The 13688-nt window shown below is 38.0% G+C and overlaps 1 protein-coding gene across 2 annotated transcripts in view; it reads right to left on the reverse strand.

Moving 5' to 3' along the window:
• The window catches only part of IARS1 (isoleucyl-tRNA synthetase 1), an 81267-nt gene that overhangs the window by 1328 nt on the left and 66251 nt on the right, over nucleotides 1-13688 (reverse strand). For both annotated transcript variants that reach the window (XM_019966564.2, XM_019966565.2), the window contains exons 28-33: nucleotides 11473-11568; nucleotides 10498-10674; nucleotides 9664-9769; nucleotides 7608-7733; nucleotides 5072-5215; nucleotides 4232-4384 (exon numbers count right to left, since the gene is read on the reverse strand). In XM_019966564.2, the coding sequence (XP_019822123.2) occupies nucleotides 4232-4384; nucleotides 5072-5215; nucleotides 7608-7733; nucleotides 9664-9769; nucleotides 10498-10674; nucleotides 11473-11568 (802 nt within the window). The remainder of the gene's footprint in view (nucleotides 1-4231; nucleotides 4385-5071; nucleotides 5216-7607; nucleotides 7734-9663; nucleotides 9770-10497; nucleotides 10675-11472; nucleotides 11569-13688) is intronic.

Consider the following 13688-nt stretch of genomic DNA (forward strand, 5'->3'; position numbering starts at 1 on the left):
CTTAACTAATCTGAGTACTGACTAAGATGTACCTACACCCTCACTCAAATAGTATTTTCTTTTTTTTTGAATGCATGAATTCCTTTATTGAAAATATTGGGCTAGCACTGCATTACATACACTCAATATCCATAAATGAAGGGCTACACATGTCTGATGGACAATATTGTCAAACAGTATTTTCTATGTCTACAGAAAAGGCCTAGACTCAATTCTAAGCAAGTAGCTCAGAGTTGTGGTTTCTAAATACTAACACCTTACAATAGGAAGAACAATCAGTTCCAAGTTTAGGGAAGAAAGAGTATATGATAAACCAAGGACACTTACAATGTCAGAAAGCAAGAAGTTATCAAAGATTGAAGGCTCAGGTCAAAAGATATAGGAGACAATATGACTAAAGATAAAATATTTGAGCATCCAAAAGTATAACACAGATGTTATAGATCAAAACACACTGAAAACATAAAAGCTCAAAGAAAATGGGGATAGAAAGGAGAGACAGAAAGAGAGAGAGAACAAAAGAAAGCCACAACTACTGAGCCTATGAGCTCCGGAGCCCACACTCCACGATCAAAGAGCCCATACACACCAACTACTGAGCCTGAGTGCCACAACTAGAAAGTCCGTCTGCTGCAACTAAAACCCAACACAGCTAAATTAAAAACAAGAAAAAGTGTCCCTGTATACTGGATAATTTAGAAAGCCATATGCATGCCCAGAGCAGTATGCGTACATAGAGAGACCTAAGAAGACCCTAGGCATTCGATTCTGATAAAAATAAAAGGCTTTTGTGGCCAAAGGTGGCTGACTTTCAGGACTCGGTGCAAAAAGAAAGAGAAGCCTAAGGCAGGGCCTGGCAGAGTTGAAGGAGTGGCCCAGAAAAGACCCAATCTTTAAAGACTAGGAGAAGTGGGTATTTTATTTTTAAACTTTTAGTTCCTGGAAGTCAAAAAAACTCTTGTCAAAATATTAATAAAGGAACTATTTTTAAAAATAATTTGGAAAAGTCATAGACAGTTACAGCGTTCAATCATTAAAAACAACAAATCCTGGGGAGGAGAACCTAATTTCCAGAGTCACCACATTCAAATATCCAGTTCTCAACAACCAAAAAATTACAAGGCATACAAAATATAGGAAAGTATGGCCCATTCACAGAAAAACATAAGTAACAGAATCTGTCCCTGAGAAAGTGCAGATACCTGAACTTAACAGACAGACTGTCTTAATCAACTGTCTTAAATGGAAAACAACAGACTAACGGAAAGGCCAATGGAAACCACAGACAAAGAACTAAGAAACCACGAAAACTATCAACAAAATGAGAATATCAATAGAGAAATTATAAAAAGGAATTAAACAGAAATAGTGGAAATGAAAAGTACAATAACTGAAATTAAAAGTCACTTGCGGGACTTCCCTAGCAGGCCCCTGGTCCCTTCTGATGCAGTGGGTGAGGGTTCAATCCCTGGTCAGGGACCTAAGATCCCACATGTCTCATGGCCAAAAAACCCCAGAAAACATAAGACAGAATGATACTGTAACAAATCCAATAAAGATTCTTAAATGGTTCACATCAAAAATTCTTTAAAAAAAAAGTCACTAGACAAGTTTAACAGCATAGTTAAGCAGACAGAAGAATCAGTGAACTTGAAGATAGGATATGTGAAATCATCCAGTCTGAAGGAGAAGAAAAGAGAATGAAGAAAAGTGGACAGAACCTAAGAAGCCTGTGAGACACAGGCCAAGTGACCAACATACATTTTATGGGAGTTTCAGGAAGAAAAGAATATAAAGAATATTTGAAAAAATAAAAACCAAATCATGAAAGCAGCAAAAGAGATGGAAAATACCAGGGATTCTCAGTAAGACTAAAAGATTTTAATTTCTAACCAGAAACCATGGGAGCAACAAGGCAAAGGGGTAACATATTTAAAGTGCTAAAAGAAAAAACTATCAGCAAAGAATTCTCCATTTAACAAAACAGAGTTTTTCTTAATTTTTTCTTCAAAAATTAAGGAACAATTAAGACATTTCCAAGTAAACAAACATTGAGGGAGGAGATCATTACTACCAGCTCTGACCACAAAGAGACGCTACACGGATCGTTCAGGTTGAAATGAAAGGGTGCCAGACAGTGAATCAAAGTCATGTTGCTGCTGCTTTTAATTTTTAACCCCACTTTTTGTTTTCTACATGATTTAAAAGTAAATACATAAAACACAATTAAGAATTTATGTTTTGGGGCACATAATTATAAAGATATAAATCCTGACAAGAATACAAATGGGGACAGAGCTGTATAGAAGCAGAGTTTTTGTATGTTATAAAAGTCAAACTGGCATCAATTCAAACTAGACTGTTATAAATTTCACATGTTAGTTGTAATCCCCATGGTAAACACTAGCATCTTAAGAGAAAAAATCACAAAAGGAAGTGAGAAAATAGTACAATACAAAAAAATCAACTGAACACAAAAGGTGACAGTAATGGAGGAAATGAAGACAAAGAAGGCACAAGGCTCCTAGAAAAAATGTCCCAGTAAAATGTGAGAGCTTCTTCCTTATCAGTAACTATTATTTTTCTTTTTAACCAGAGCCTAACTGGCCTGGAGAAAGAGAAATACCCATCTCTAGGCCCCTTCAGCCTTCCTTTCTACCTAAAGAGGAAATATTAAAAAGCTGAATAAACATCTGTGAAGGTCACAGCTCAGAGGCATAGGCCCACTAAAGACTGAAAACTAACTTTAAAATTATAGAACACTTCTGCCACTTCTCCTCCCCTCATACTCTACTACATCAGAAGGGCTCCTGTATAATAGGGTATTACAGCTGAAAGGATGTGCAAAGCTCTGACCATATTTAAAAAGGAATCTCTAGGGAAACCATAAAACAACAGAAGGAAATTGGAGCCTCTGGAGCCTACAGCAACAATAAACAATTATAGCCTAATTCCTAGAAGATAAACATAAAACTTTACAATGAAGGCCTACCTTACCTCAGTTCCCTTTCCCCAAAACATCATGTACTGCTATCAACCAAATATCACAAGTTATTCTAAAAGGGAACACAGTAGGAAGAGATGAAGCAAGCATCACCACTAGACTCAGATGTGACAGAGATTTTGAAATTATCAGACTGGGTATTGAAAATAACTAGGATTAATGTTAAGGATGCTAATAGAAAGGGTGGACAACATTGAAGAACAGATGGGTATGTAAGCACAAAGATGGAAATACTAAGAAAGAATTAAAAGGAAATGTTAGAAATCACAACACTGTAACAGAAACGCAGAATGCATTATACCAAAAAATTTATACTCAAGAACAGCATATTCAAACTTCAGAAAATCAAAGATATGACTACTTTGGGAAAGACAATGTCTAGTAACTTTCCACCAGTGCTGGGAGACACAAATCTTGATTTAGAAACTCCAATAAATCCCACGCTATAAGGCTGTAAAAATAAAAGGATGAAGTGACAAAAGGTTTTTAGGATGACAAGAAGGATGGCTATTAATCAGAAAAAAACAGATCCCATTAAGGGAAGCTATTTGAGGAAATGATTCCAGTAGCATCAGCTTTAAAATGAACACCCATGTGAAACGGGATTATAGAAAAGAACACAAGGGGAGGGCTAAAAAGTCAATAGAGAAATTGTTGGAACAGCCACAGAAGCTGAAATCACAGAAGTGGATGATGTAAGTGGGAGTAAGAGAAAACCTATCTTTAAAGACACTAGCCCATGTCTTGTCCTGACTCTCTGTCTTCTCAATTATGGAATGGAGAATGTCAACTAATGACCTAACTCTTCACATTTTTATGCAGCTCACTGAGAAAAGGCGTGCTTTATAAGTTGTAAAGGAGGAGGCACATAAAGTCAGTTACGTTTCCTTTAAGCTGTTATTTTAAGATACAGTGATCATTTTGATTCTCGGGGAAGAGGACAATTTTGGGATCAGCAAACAAGCTAACTTACCTAGAAGCGTATGTTTTTAATAATATACCATTATATATTTTTAGATTTATTTCCAAAACAAAAAGTAATCATCCTTTTAATTATTATTAATATTCACAATATGGCAAATTTCTGGAGATAGCAAAAAAGTAAAAGAAAACAATAGCATAATCTCTTACACATATAATCTACAAATGATTGATGGTATCAAAATCTATTTTCAAGAAAATAAAAACAAAAATGAAAAAGATTAACATGTTCTAAAATCTCCTCACCTTCTGTTTGAGTCTCATTCAGAAACAGCTTTAGCTTCCTGCTCCGGAGGCCAAACATCTTGGCAGCTTCATACAGAAGACCTTGGTGGGTAAGCCCATTCTGTCCAAGTGGATTTTCAAGCAGAAGAGTGCCTACTGTTCCCATTAAACACTCTATAGAAAAATAAAAAAGATTTAAATCCTGAGAGTTCACCCTCTCGCTGGTGGATCCCTACTGGAGGTGGTGACCAGCTCTACTGGGCAGAGCTACAGGCTTGAAAGCCAGACGTGGGTACAAGAGTGGGATTCACTGTAGAAATAGAAAATATTCCACTGGGGGAAAGAAGAAAGGGAAGAAAAAACAATTAGTATAAGAGCCCAGGAGTTTAGGGAAGAGATATTCAGTAAACAGTCAAACGAAGCACATGAAGACAGTAATAAATGTGCACAATGAGGATCTTAAAATATCAAGGAAAAACAAGTGTCGATCTAGTCTGCTGATTAAGGTGTGGATACTTACAACAGTTCTCAGAACATATTTCAAGAGAAAAAGGGGAAAAATTACCAATTACAATGGTCTGGCACTTAGACAATTCAGCTTCATTTGGCTGTAATTTTTACCTAACCAATTTATCTTATTTCCTAACCATGTTAGATGGACGGGTGTTCTACATAAACACACCAAAGAAACAGGCCATGAGTGTCCCCCAAAGAAACGTGGGCGTCTACATTTTAAATTACTAAGTTGAAACTGACTTGAAAAATCCATATAAATCAGAAAGATTGAACATTAAAGGAATCTTAACACCTAGCATTCCATTACCTGCCCGCTGAGTGTTCACAGCTGGGGGAGGTACGCACCTTGTGGATCTGCATTCAAGAGCTGTAGGTTGATGTACTGACAGAGAAGAGTACTAGGACTGTCCACCACAGACAGCGCTGATCCTGCAGTCACACACAGTGTTTTCCCACTAAGATTCAGTAAGTTGGTTTGGTTTTTTATTTCTAAAAATAACAACAACAACAAAAAAAACAATCATTCTTTAGGGAGAACAGTTCAGAGCTGAAGTCATTCACTTTTTCTTACTTAATTATTAAACTATCATGTACCTTTATAGTGACGCTTTCCACTTAATTTACATTTATTAAAGAACACTGCCTTTTCTATAAAATTAGACATTAATGACATGCACATAGTAGGAAATCTTAATGTTGCAAAATAACATAATATTCATAACTTATAAATAAAGCAAATTAATTTCCCCCTTTAGTATTTTTTCCTCCATACTATGCAGGTGCTCAGTCGCTCAGTTGTGTCTCTTTGTGACCCCACGGAGTGTAGCCCGCCGGGCTCCTCTGTCCATGGACTTTTCTAGGCAACACTGGAGTGGCTGCCATTTCCTACTCCAGAGGATCTTCCCAATCCAGGGATTAAACCTGAGATTCTTGTGTCTCCGGCATTGGTAGGTGGATTTTTTATCACTGTGCCACCTGGGAAGCCCCATAGTATAGGTTCCTTTTAAAATTTCTTCCTACATAAACTTACCATGAAAAGAAACCTTATGTCAAAAAAATTATGGTCAGAAGGTAAACTGACTAATGAATATAGTCAACTATAGCAAGACACACAGAACAGACATAGTGTAATTTCATTTATATACAATTAAATATTGTTTCAATGGTAAAGAACCCGTCTGCCAATGCAGGAGACGCAAGAGACGTGGGTTCAATCCCTGGGTTGGGAAGATCCCTGGAGAAGGAAAGGGGAGTTGGACACAAGGAACTGGATACAACTGAGCACACCCATGCTAAACACTGCTTGAGGTAGAAGATTAGTTATAGTTACTATGTTCCTAAAGGTCAATGTGGGGCCCAGGCACGCCTCAGCTTTCACAGGCTGCCACTTGCTGGGTCAGAGGGGACAGCAAGCAACCCACACTAACCTTTCCTGTAACCTCCCATCTTTTGAGCCAGGTACAAGAGCAACTCTCTGGCAAAGCTCTTCTGCAAGTCCACAGACTGTCAGTGTTAGATGTGGCTAGACAGATGTGTTCTAGTCTTTTTCTTTCTTATTTTACAATGACTTGAGACAGAGATCCAAGCTGTCCACTGACTGACTTACCAGCTTCCCTTGGTGGATCTGGGTCAGAGATTTTTCCCCAGATCCTCCAATGAACCATCTGTCTTTTAGATCTTACTTTTCCAAGTTTCTCCCATATCAAGTTTGTGTCCCTTACTCAGCCTTAAATGATACAACAGCAAATGGTTTTCATGTTGCTTCTATCAATTTATAATCCAACATTAAATGACAGTTCCTATTACATAATATCCCTGACAACATCTGATATTATGAAATTTTTCTGGTTTTTTGCCAATCTGGTTGCATGTAACAGTACCTCATTGTGGTTTCTACTATTGAGGTAGAGCAGTGTTTTCTTTATTGGCCACTTAGATTTCTTCTTTTAAGCTATTTAGACATTTCACAAAATGAACATTCAAATTTATTAATTGAGTGTATTAGTTTCCTATGGCTGTTGTAGTAATCACAAACCGAGGAGGGGAGTGGTGGAGGGTGAGGTAAGCAAGACAGCTTAAAACAACAAAAATGTATTGTCTCACAGCTTCCTGAAGGTGATACGTTCAGAATCTGTCAATAAGGCCATGCTCCCTCTGAAGCCTGTAAAGGAATTCTTTCTTTTCTCTTCCTAACTTCTAGAGGTTCCCAGCAATCTTCGGTGTTTCTTGGCTTGCAGGTTTGCCTAATTCCAATTTCTGTCCCTGTCACCACATAGCCTTCTGTTTCTGTCTTCACATGGCCCTTTTCTTATAAGGACACATACTGGGGTAGTGCCCACCTTACTCTAGAATTATGTTAACTAATTCTAATACATATGCAATGAACCTGTTTTTCAAAGGTCACATTTGAGTGCACTGGGGGTAGGGAAGAGGACTTCAACATATCTTTTTTTGGGTAGAGATGGTGGGGTGCTAGTACCACAGTTAAACCCATGACAGTAGGAGGAAATGCACTTATAATTCTTTAAAATTTTATGTAGGCTTGTCTTATTGAGAATTTGGATTTAAGATGCAGATACTATGTCTAATAAAGTTAAAACTCAAGAGGGAAGTCTCTGAAGCCTAGAATACATCACATGGCTAACAGGAAAGACAGCAGATTAGAATCTTCATCTCCTATTAAGTTCAGTGTTCTATCAGCCACATCACACAAAGGAGGCACAAAGAAACAGGGCAGGCAGGAAGTACTGTAGAGGCCAGCCCTGACTCAGAGTTAGGAAAAAGGCAAAGGTTATGTATCATAACTGTTACCAAATTAAGATCTTCACTGATTCACCTCATGTCAAAGGACACAGGTGAATACCTTTGACTTCCCACATACCTGTTTCACCAAGGAAGACAGCCAGCTCTGTATTTTTTACACCAAAAATGCTAGTAACAACATTCTTCAGTTTTACAAGGTCCAACCTATTATCTCCTTTTGGATTTTCCAGAAGTAATACTCCACCTAAAAAGCCACAAATATAAGTGAAACTGAAAAAAAAATGTTAAATTTGAATGAAAAGTCAAGGGGAACATCATCTATATATTTTCTTTGGTCAATGTCTATTCATGTCTTCCCATTTTCTAATTAAATTTTTAAAAACTGCTGACTTTTAAGAGTTCATTATATATTCTGCATACATACATCCTTTGTTGTATACGTGGTTTGCAAAGATCTTCTACTAGTCTATAGCTTTTTTTTTTTTTAATCATTTTCACAGGATCTTTCACAAAGCAGGATTTAAAATTCTGAAGAAGTTCGACTTCCTAGTTTTTCTTTTTATGAATTGGACTTTTATTACTAAGTCTTAAAAACTCTTTGCCTAATTCTGAATCCTAAAAATTTTGTTTTCTCCTAAATGTTTCATAGTATCATACTTACGCCTGTAATCCCTTTTAATTTACTCTCTGGACAAGGTGTAACACTTAGGTCTAGGACAATTTTTGCATATGTATGTCTAACTGCCTGGTACCATATAATGAAAAGACTAGTCAATTAAATCACTTTTGCTGATCTATTGAGTGCAGCATTATAACAGCATCATCTTTTTGGATTTGAAACAGCTCAGCTGGAATTCCATCACCTCCACTAGCTTTGTTTGTAGTAATGTTGCCTAAGGCCCACTTGACTTCACAATCCAGGATGTCTGGCTCTAGGTGAGTGATTACACTGTTGTGGTTATCTGGGTCATGAGACATGTTTTGTACAGTTCTTCTGTGTATTCTTGCCATCTCTTCCTAATATCTTCTGCATTGTTAGGTCCATACTGTTTTTGTCCTTTATCATCCCCACCTTTGCATGAAATGTTCCGTTGGTATCTGTTCACTTAAGAAGGCTTTCTTATTTCTCCTTGCTATTCTTTGGAATTAAGCATTCAGCTGGGTATATCTTTCCTTTTCTCCTTTGCCTTTCGCTCCTCTTCTCTTCTCAGCTATTTGTAAGCCCTCCTCAGACAAGGATTTTACCTCTTTGCATTTCTTTTTCTTGGGGATAGTTTTGATCAGCACCTACTGTACAATGTTACGATCCTCTGTCCACAGTTCTTCAGGCACTCTAATAGATCTAATCCCTTCAATCTATTTGTCACTTCCACTGTATAATCATAAGGGATTTAATTTAGGTCATACCTGAATGGTTTAGTGGTTTTCCCTACTTCAATTTAAGTCTGAATTTTGCAATAAGGAGTGCGTGGTAGTGGAGCCTAATTTATTCTCTGTAGTTGGTTGGAGTAGAGCAGTTATGGTCTAGACGTTTTTTTGTCTTGCTAGGTTCCCCTTGAAGAGACAGCAGGATTTTCTGTGTGCGTGCGTGCTTAGTCGTTTCAGTCATGCCTGACTCTTTGTGACCTCACGGACTGTACCAGAGAGGCTCCTCTGTCCATGGGATTCTCCAGGCAAGAACTGGAGTGGGTTGCCACGCCCTCCTCAGGGGATCTTCCTGACTCAGGGATTGAACCTGCATCTCTTGTTTCCTGCATTGGCCACAGGGTTCTTTACCACTAGTGCCACCTGTGAACATTCTGCTGGGGTGTTTATATTCATGCCCGTTGGTCTTTCATGGTTGCCGGCTTCTTCAGCTCCGAGTCTGGGATACATGAAGCAAAAAGAAAAACTAGGGAATTTTCCATCTTCTTACTTGATCCCAAGATTCTTAGTTGGTCTGCCTTCTTCCCTCCACCATTAAGAGTCTTCTTATGCTTGCTTTTATATATCATATCTAGGGTGTTTAGCTGTCCTTTGTGGGGAGAACAGGGAAAAGTATGTCTACTTCACTTCCTAGAAGTGGAAGTTCAATCATTTACTTTTTTTTACCAATTCTCTTATAATAGCCTTAAAAACATTCATAGGTTTAACTAAAAAATAAAATAAAAGCTATGGAATTCATTTACTCTTACCTTGCTCACTGCCATTTGTACAAATGTTAAGATTGACATATGCACAAGCAGGGCCATGCGTGGAAGATCCTTTGGTGAGTGTAATTTCCAGGTCAGACCCTTTTAACTAAGCATATGAGAAAATGTGACTGGGTAACTACAGCATCGGATCAGTGTCACCAACTAAGATAGCAACTATTCAGCAAGAATAAGAGCTCTACACAATTCTGAGAGCATATTTAATCTAATTACTAAAACAGCCAAGAGCTACCTTTCCCCCCGCTTTTATCTTATTCTTTCCCATTGAAAAGACAGTCACATTCAGGGCCTGCTTGTCTGTTCCATTTGTCCCATACAAAATAGGATCAACACAAGGAACATATGACTGAATATATGATTAGCTGATATAGAAAAGAATTTTTTTCTTTCAGATATACTTCTGAATTACTGGCCAATATTTTTCATATCTTGGTCAGATTTCACAGTTACATCTAAAATGTACCAACAAGAAATGAAATTGTAATTCTATGTATAACTTATTACCATAAAAGTAAACTGCTTTTCAAGTCAAGTGCTATTTACACAATACTAATTTTTATAGTTTTAGATAAGACAGCACCATAAAGTCATCTAACAATTCTTATGTATGTCCTGGTTACCTTTTCCAAGAGAATAGCTCTAATTTTCTTTTTTCTCTTTTAGACCTCACTCTCTAATCCTATTCACTATTCTCCAGAGAAGACTAAGAACTATACTAATTGCTACCAGGGGAGAGAACATCAAGATATGACTAAAAAACTTAACATAAAATTTAATCCTAAATCACTTACTAGTTCAACAGAATTCAGAACTTACCTGCATTTTTTCTTGAATAAGTATTTCATCCGATATAGGAACTGGATATGGTTTCAAAGGAGACTTTATGGTAGCAAATATGAAGTCTGTGTGGCTTTCGATAACATTATTCAGATATTTTCCCTCAGAAGTTGCTTTATAATAAACTGTTATTTCATCAGTTGGAACCAGATTACACTGAAAACACAAAAAGAAAATTTAAAAGGGAAGCACACTTGTCAATTAAAACATAAAACACTGTTAAATAGAGCTGATGATCCCACACTGAATCATTATGGAAGGGTACGATATCCTGACAAATTCTCTGGGAAAAAAAGCAAGAATTCACAAAGCTTTTAATTGAGACATAGTTCATAAGCACACCATTATCTATTGGAGTGGCTACCTCAGACCCTGAACTCAGTCTCAAAAACCTGACCAGATGAGGACAACTTGTGGGGGGCCCTCCCTGAGATAGAAACTCTCTGGCTCTCTCACCCAGTAAGGGAAGGCAATGGGTTTTGTGCACTTGCTCTGGCTCTCAGCTTCTTGAATGAGGAAGAACCACCTCATTCCATCCAGATCCAACAACCTCTCTCTCCCCTGAGCTAAGAACCTTTCCACACTGAGTGCACCTCTACTCTTCTTCAGAGGTGTTTGCTGTCATCTCTGATAACCATATGTGCCAGCCAGGAGGACTACCTATCTAGAAGATGGTTTTGTGGACGCCCTAAGGAACTGAAAAAGGAAGACAAGGAGCACATGTCAACAGAAAGCTTCCGATCAGAGAAACAAGAGTCACAATTAGCTTGGGAGTGAACAAGGAAAGGGAAAAGAGGCCTAAGAAGTATAATCTGAATGGATCGTAGATCAATGATAATCAGTAATAAATTACTGTGGTTTATATTACCTGTGTCTCCTCTCTTTCCCAACAAGCAAAACAAAAACCAAAACAAAACTCTAAACAGTAGCTTATCTTTAATTTCACAAACTGACCTTTTTGCGAAGTTTCTGGATACGATTGATGACTTCCCGAGCCATTCCTTCATCCACCATTGACTGGTCAGGGGTGACATCTAAGAGAACCAAAACCTGTAGGAATGAACAGTGTACACCATGACAATCAAACATAGAAAAAACAGTTCTTTCAAACTCAGCAAAATGGTGTTTAAATTCTTCGAAGTCTATAATGCAGCACCATTCAATCACAAAACTGAGTCAAAGACATGAAATTAGTCTCTTTATAGTTTGAGTCCTCCGTTGTAAACAGTTATTTTCTCATCTGGAGAAAAAGGTGCAACTTTTCATTTTTCTTCTGAAGGGTGTTGCTCACAGGAGATGTCCTGAGACCAACTTAAACCACTTCAGTATTCTTGCCTTGAGAACCCCATGGACAGTATGAAAAGGCAAAAAGATGTAACACCAGAAGATGAGCCCCCCAGGTCAGTAGGTGTCCAATATACTAATGGGGAAGAACAGAGAAATAGCTCTAGAAAGAATGAAGAGGCTGTGCCAAAGCAGAAACAATGCTCAGTTGTGAATGTGTCTGATGGTGAAAATAAAGTCTGATGCTGTAAAGAACATATTGCATAGGAATCTGGAAAGTTCGGTCCATAGGTCAAGGTAAATTGGACGTGGTAAAACAGTAGATGGCAAAAGTGAACACTGATATCTTAGGAATCAGTGAAGTAAAATGGATGGGAATGGGAGAATTTAATTCAGATGATCATTATATCTATACTGTGGGCAAGAATCCCTTGGAAGAAATGGAGTAGCCCTCATGGTCAATAAGAGTCCAAAATGCAGTACTTGGGTGCAATCTCAAAAATGAACAGAATGATCTTGGTTCCCTTCTAAGGCAAACCATTCAACATTATGGTAATCCAAGTCTATGCCCCACCACTAATGTCAAAGAAGCTGAAGTTGACTGCTTCTATGAAGACCTATAAAACCTCTAGAACAAACACCAAAAAAAGAGGTCCTTTTCATCACAGGGGACTGGAAAGCAAAAGTAGGAAGTCAAGAGATACCTGGAGTAACAGGCAAGTTAGGCCTTAGAGTACACAATGAAGGAGGGCAAAGGCTAACAGAATTTTGTCAAGAGAACACACTGGTCACAGCAAATACCCTCTTCCAACAACACAAGAGACAACTCTACACAAGGATATCAACAAATGGTCAACACTGAAATCAGATTAATCATATTCTTTGTTGCCAAGGATGGAGAAAGTCTATACAGTTAGCAAAAACAAGACCTGAAGTTGACTGTGGCGCAGATCATGAGCTCTTTATTGCCAAATTCAGACTTAAATTGAAGAAAGTAGGGAAAACCACAAGACCATTCAGGTATGACTTAATCAAACCCCTTATGATTATACAGTGCAGTGACAAGTAGATTGAAGGGACTAGATCTGGTAGACAGAGTGCCTCAAGTACTCTGTCTTGTACAAACGGATGAAGGTTTGTAACACTGTACAGGAGGTGGTAACCAGATCCATCCCCAAGGAAAAGAAATGCAAGAAGGCAAGTGGTTGTCTGAGGACTTACAAATAGCTGAGAAAAAGAGAAGCAAAAGGCAAAGGAGAAAGGGAAAGATATACCCAACTGAATGCAGAGTTCCGAAGAAGAGCAAAGAGGTAAGAAAGCCTTTAAAAATGAACAATACCATGAAACAGAGGAAAATAATAGAATGGGAAAGACTAGAGAACTCTTCAAAAAATTAGGTACCAAGGGAACATTTCATGCAAAGATGGATACAATAAAGGACAGAAATGGTAAGGACCTAACTGAAACAGAAGAGATTAGGAAGAGGTGGCAAGAATACACAGAAGAACTATAGAAAAAAGATATTAATGACCTGGATAACCATGATGGTGTGATCACTCACCTAGAGCCAGAAATCCTGGACTGTGAAGTCAAGAGGGTCTTAGGAAGCATCATTATGAACAAAGCTAGTGGAGGTGATGGAATTCCAGTTGAGCTATTTCAAATCCTAAAAGATGATTCTATAGTGCTGCACTCAATATGCCAGCAAATTTGGAAAACTCAGCAGTGGCCACAAGACTGGAAAAGGTCGGTTTTCATTCCAATACCAAAGGAGGGCAATGCCAAAGAATGTTCAAACTACCATACAATTGTGCTCGTTTCACGTGCTAGCAAGGTAATACTCAAAATCCTGCAAGACAGGCTTCCACAGTATGTGAACTGAGAAA

This window comes from Bos indicus, chromosome 8, assembly GCF_029378745.1.
Source record: "Bos indicus isolate NIAB-ARS_2022 breed Sahiwal x Tharparkar chromosome 8, NIAB-ARS_B.indTharparkar_mat_pri_1.0, whole genome shotgun sequence".
Classification (NCBI taxonomy): domain Eukaryota; kingdom Metazoa; phylum Chordata; class Mammalia; order Artiodactyla; family Bovidae; genus Bos; species Bos indicus.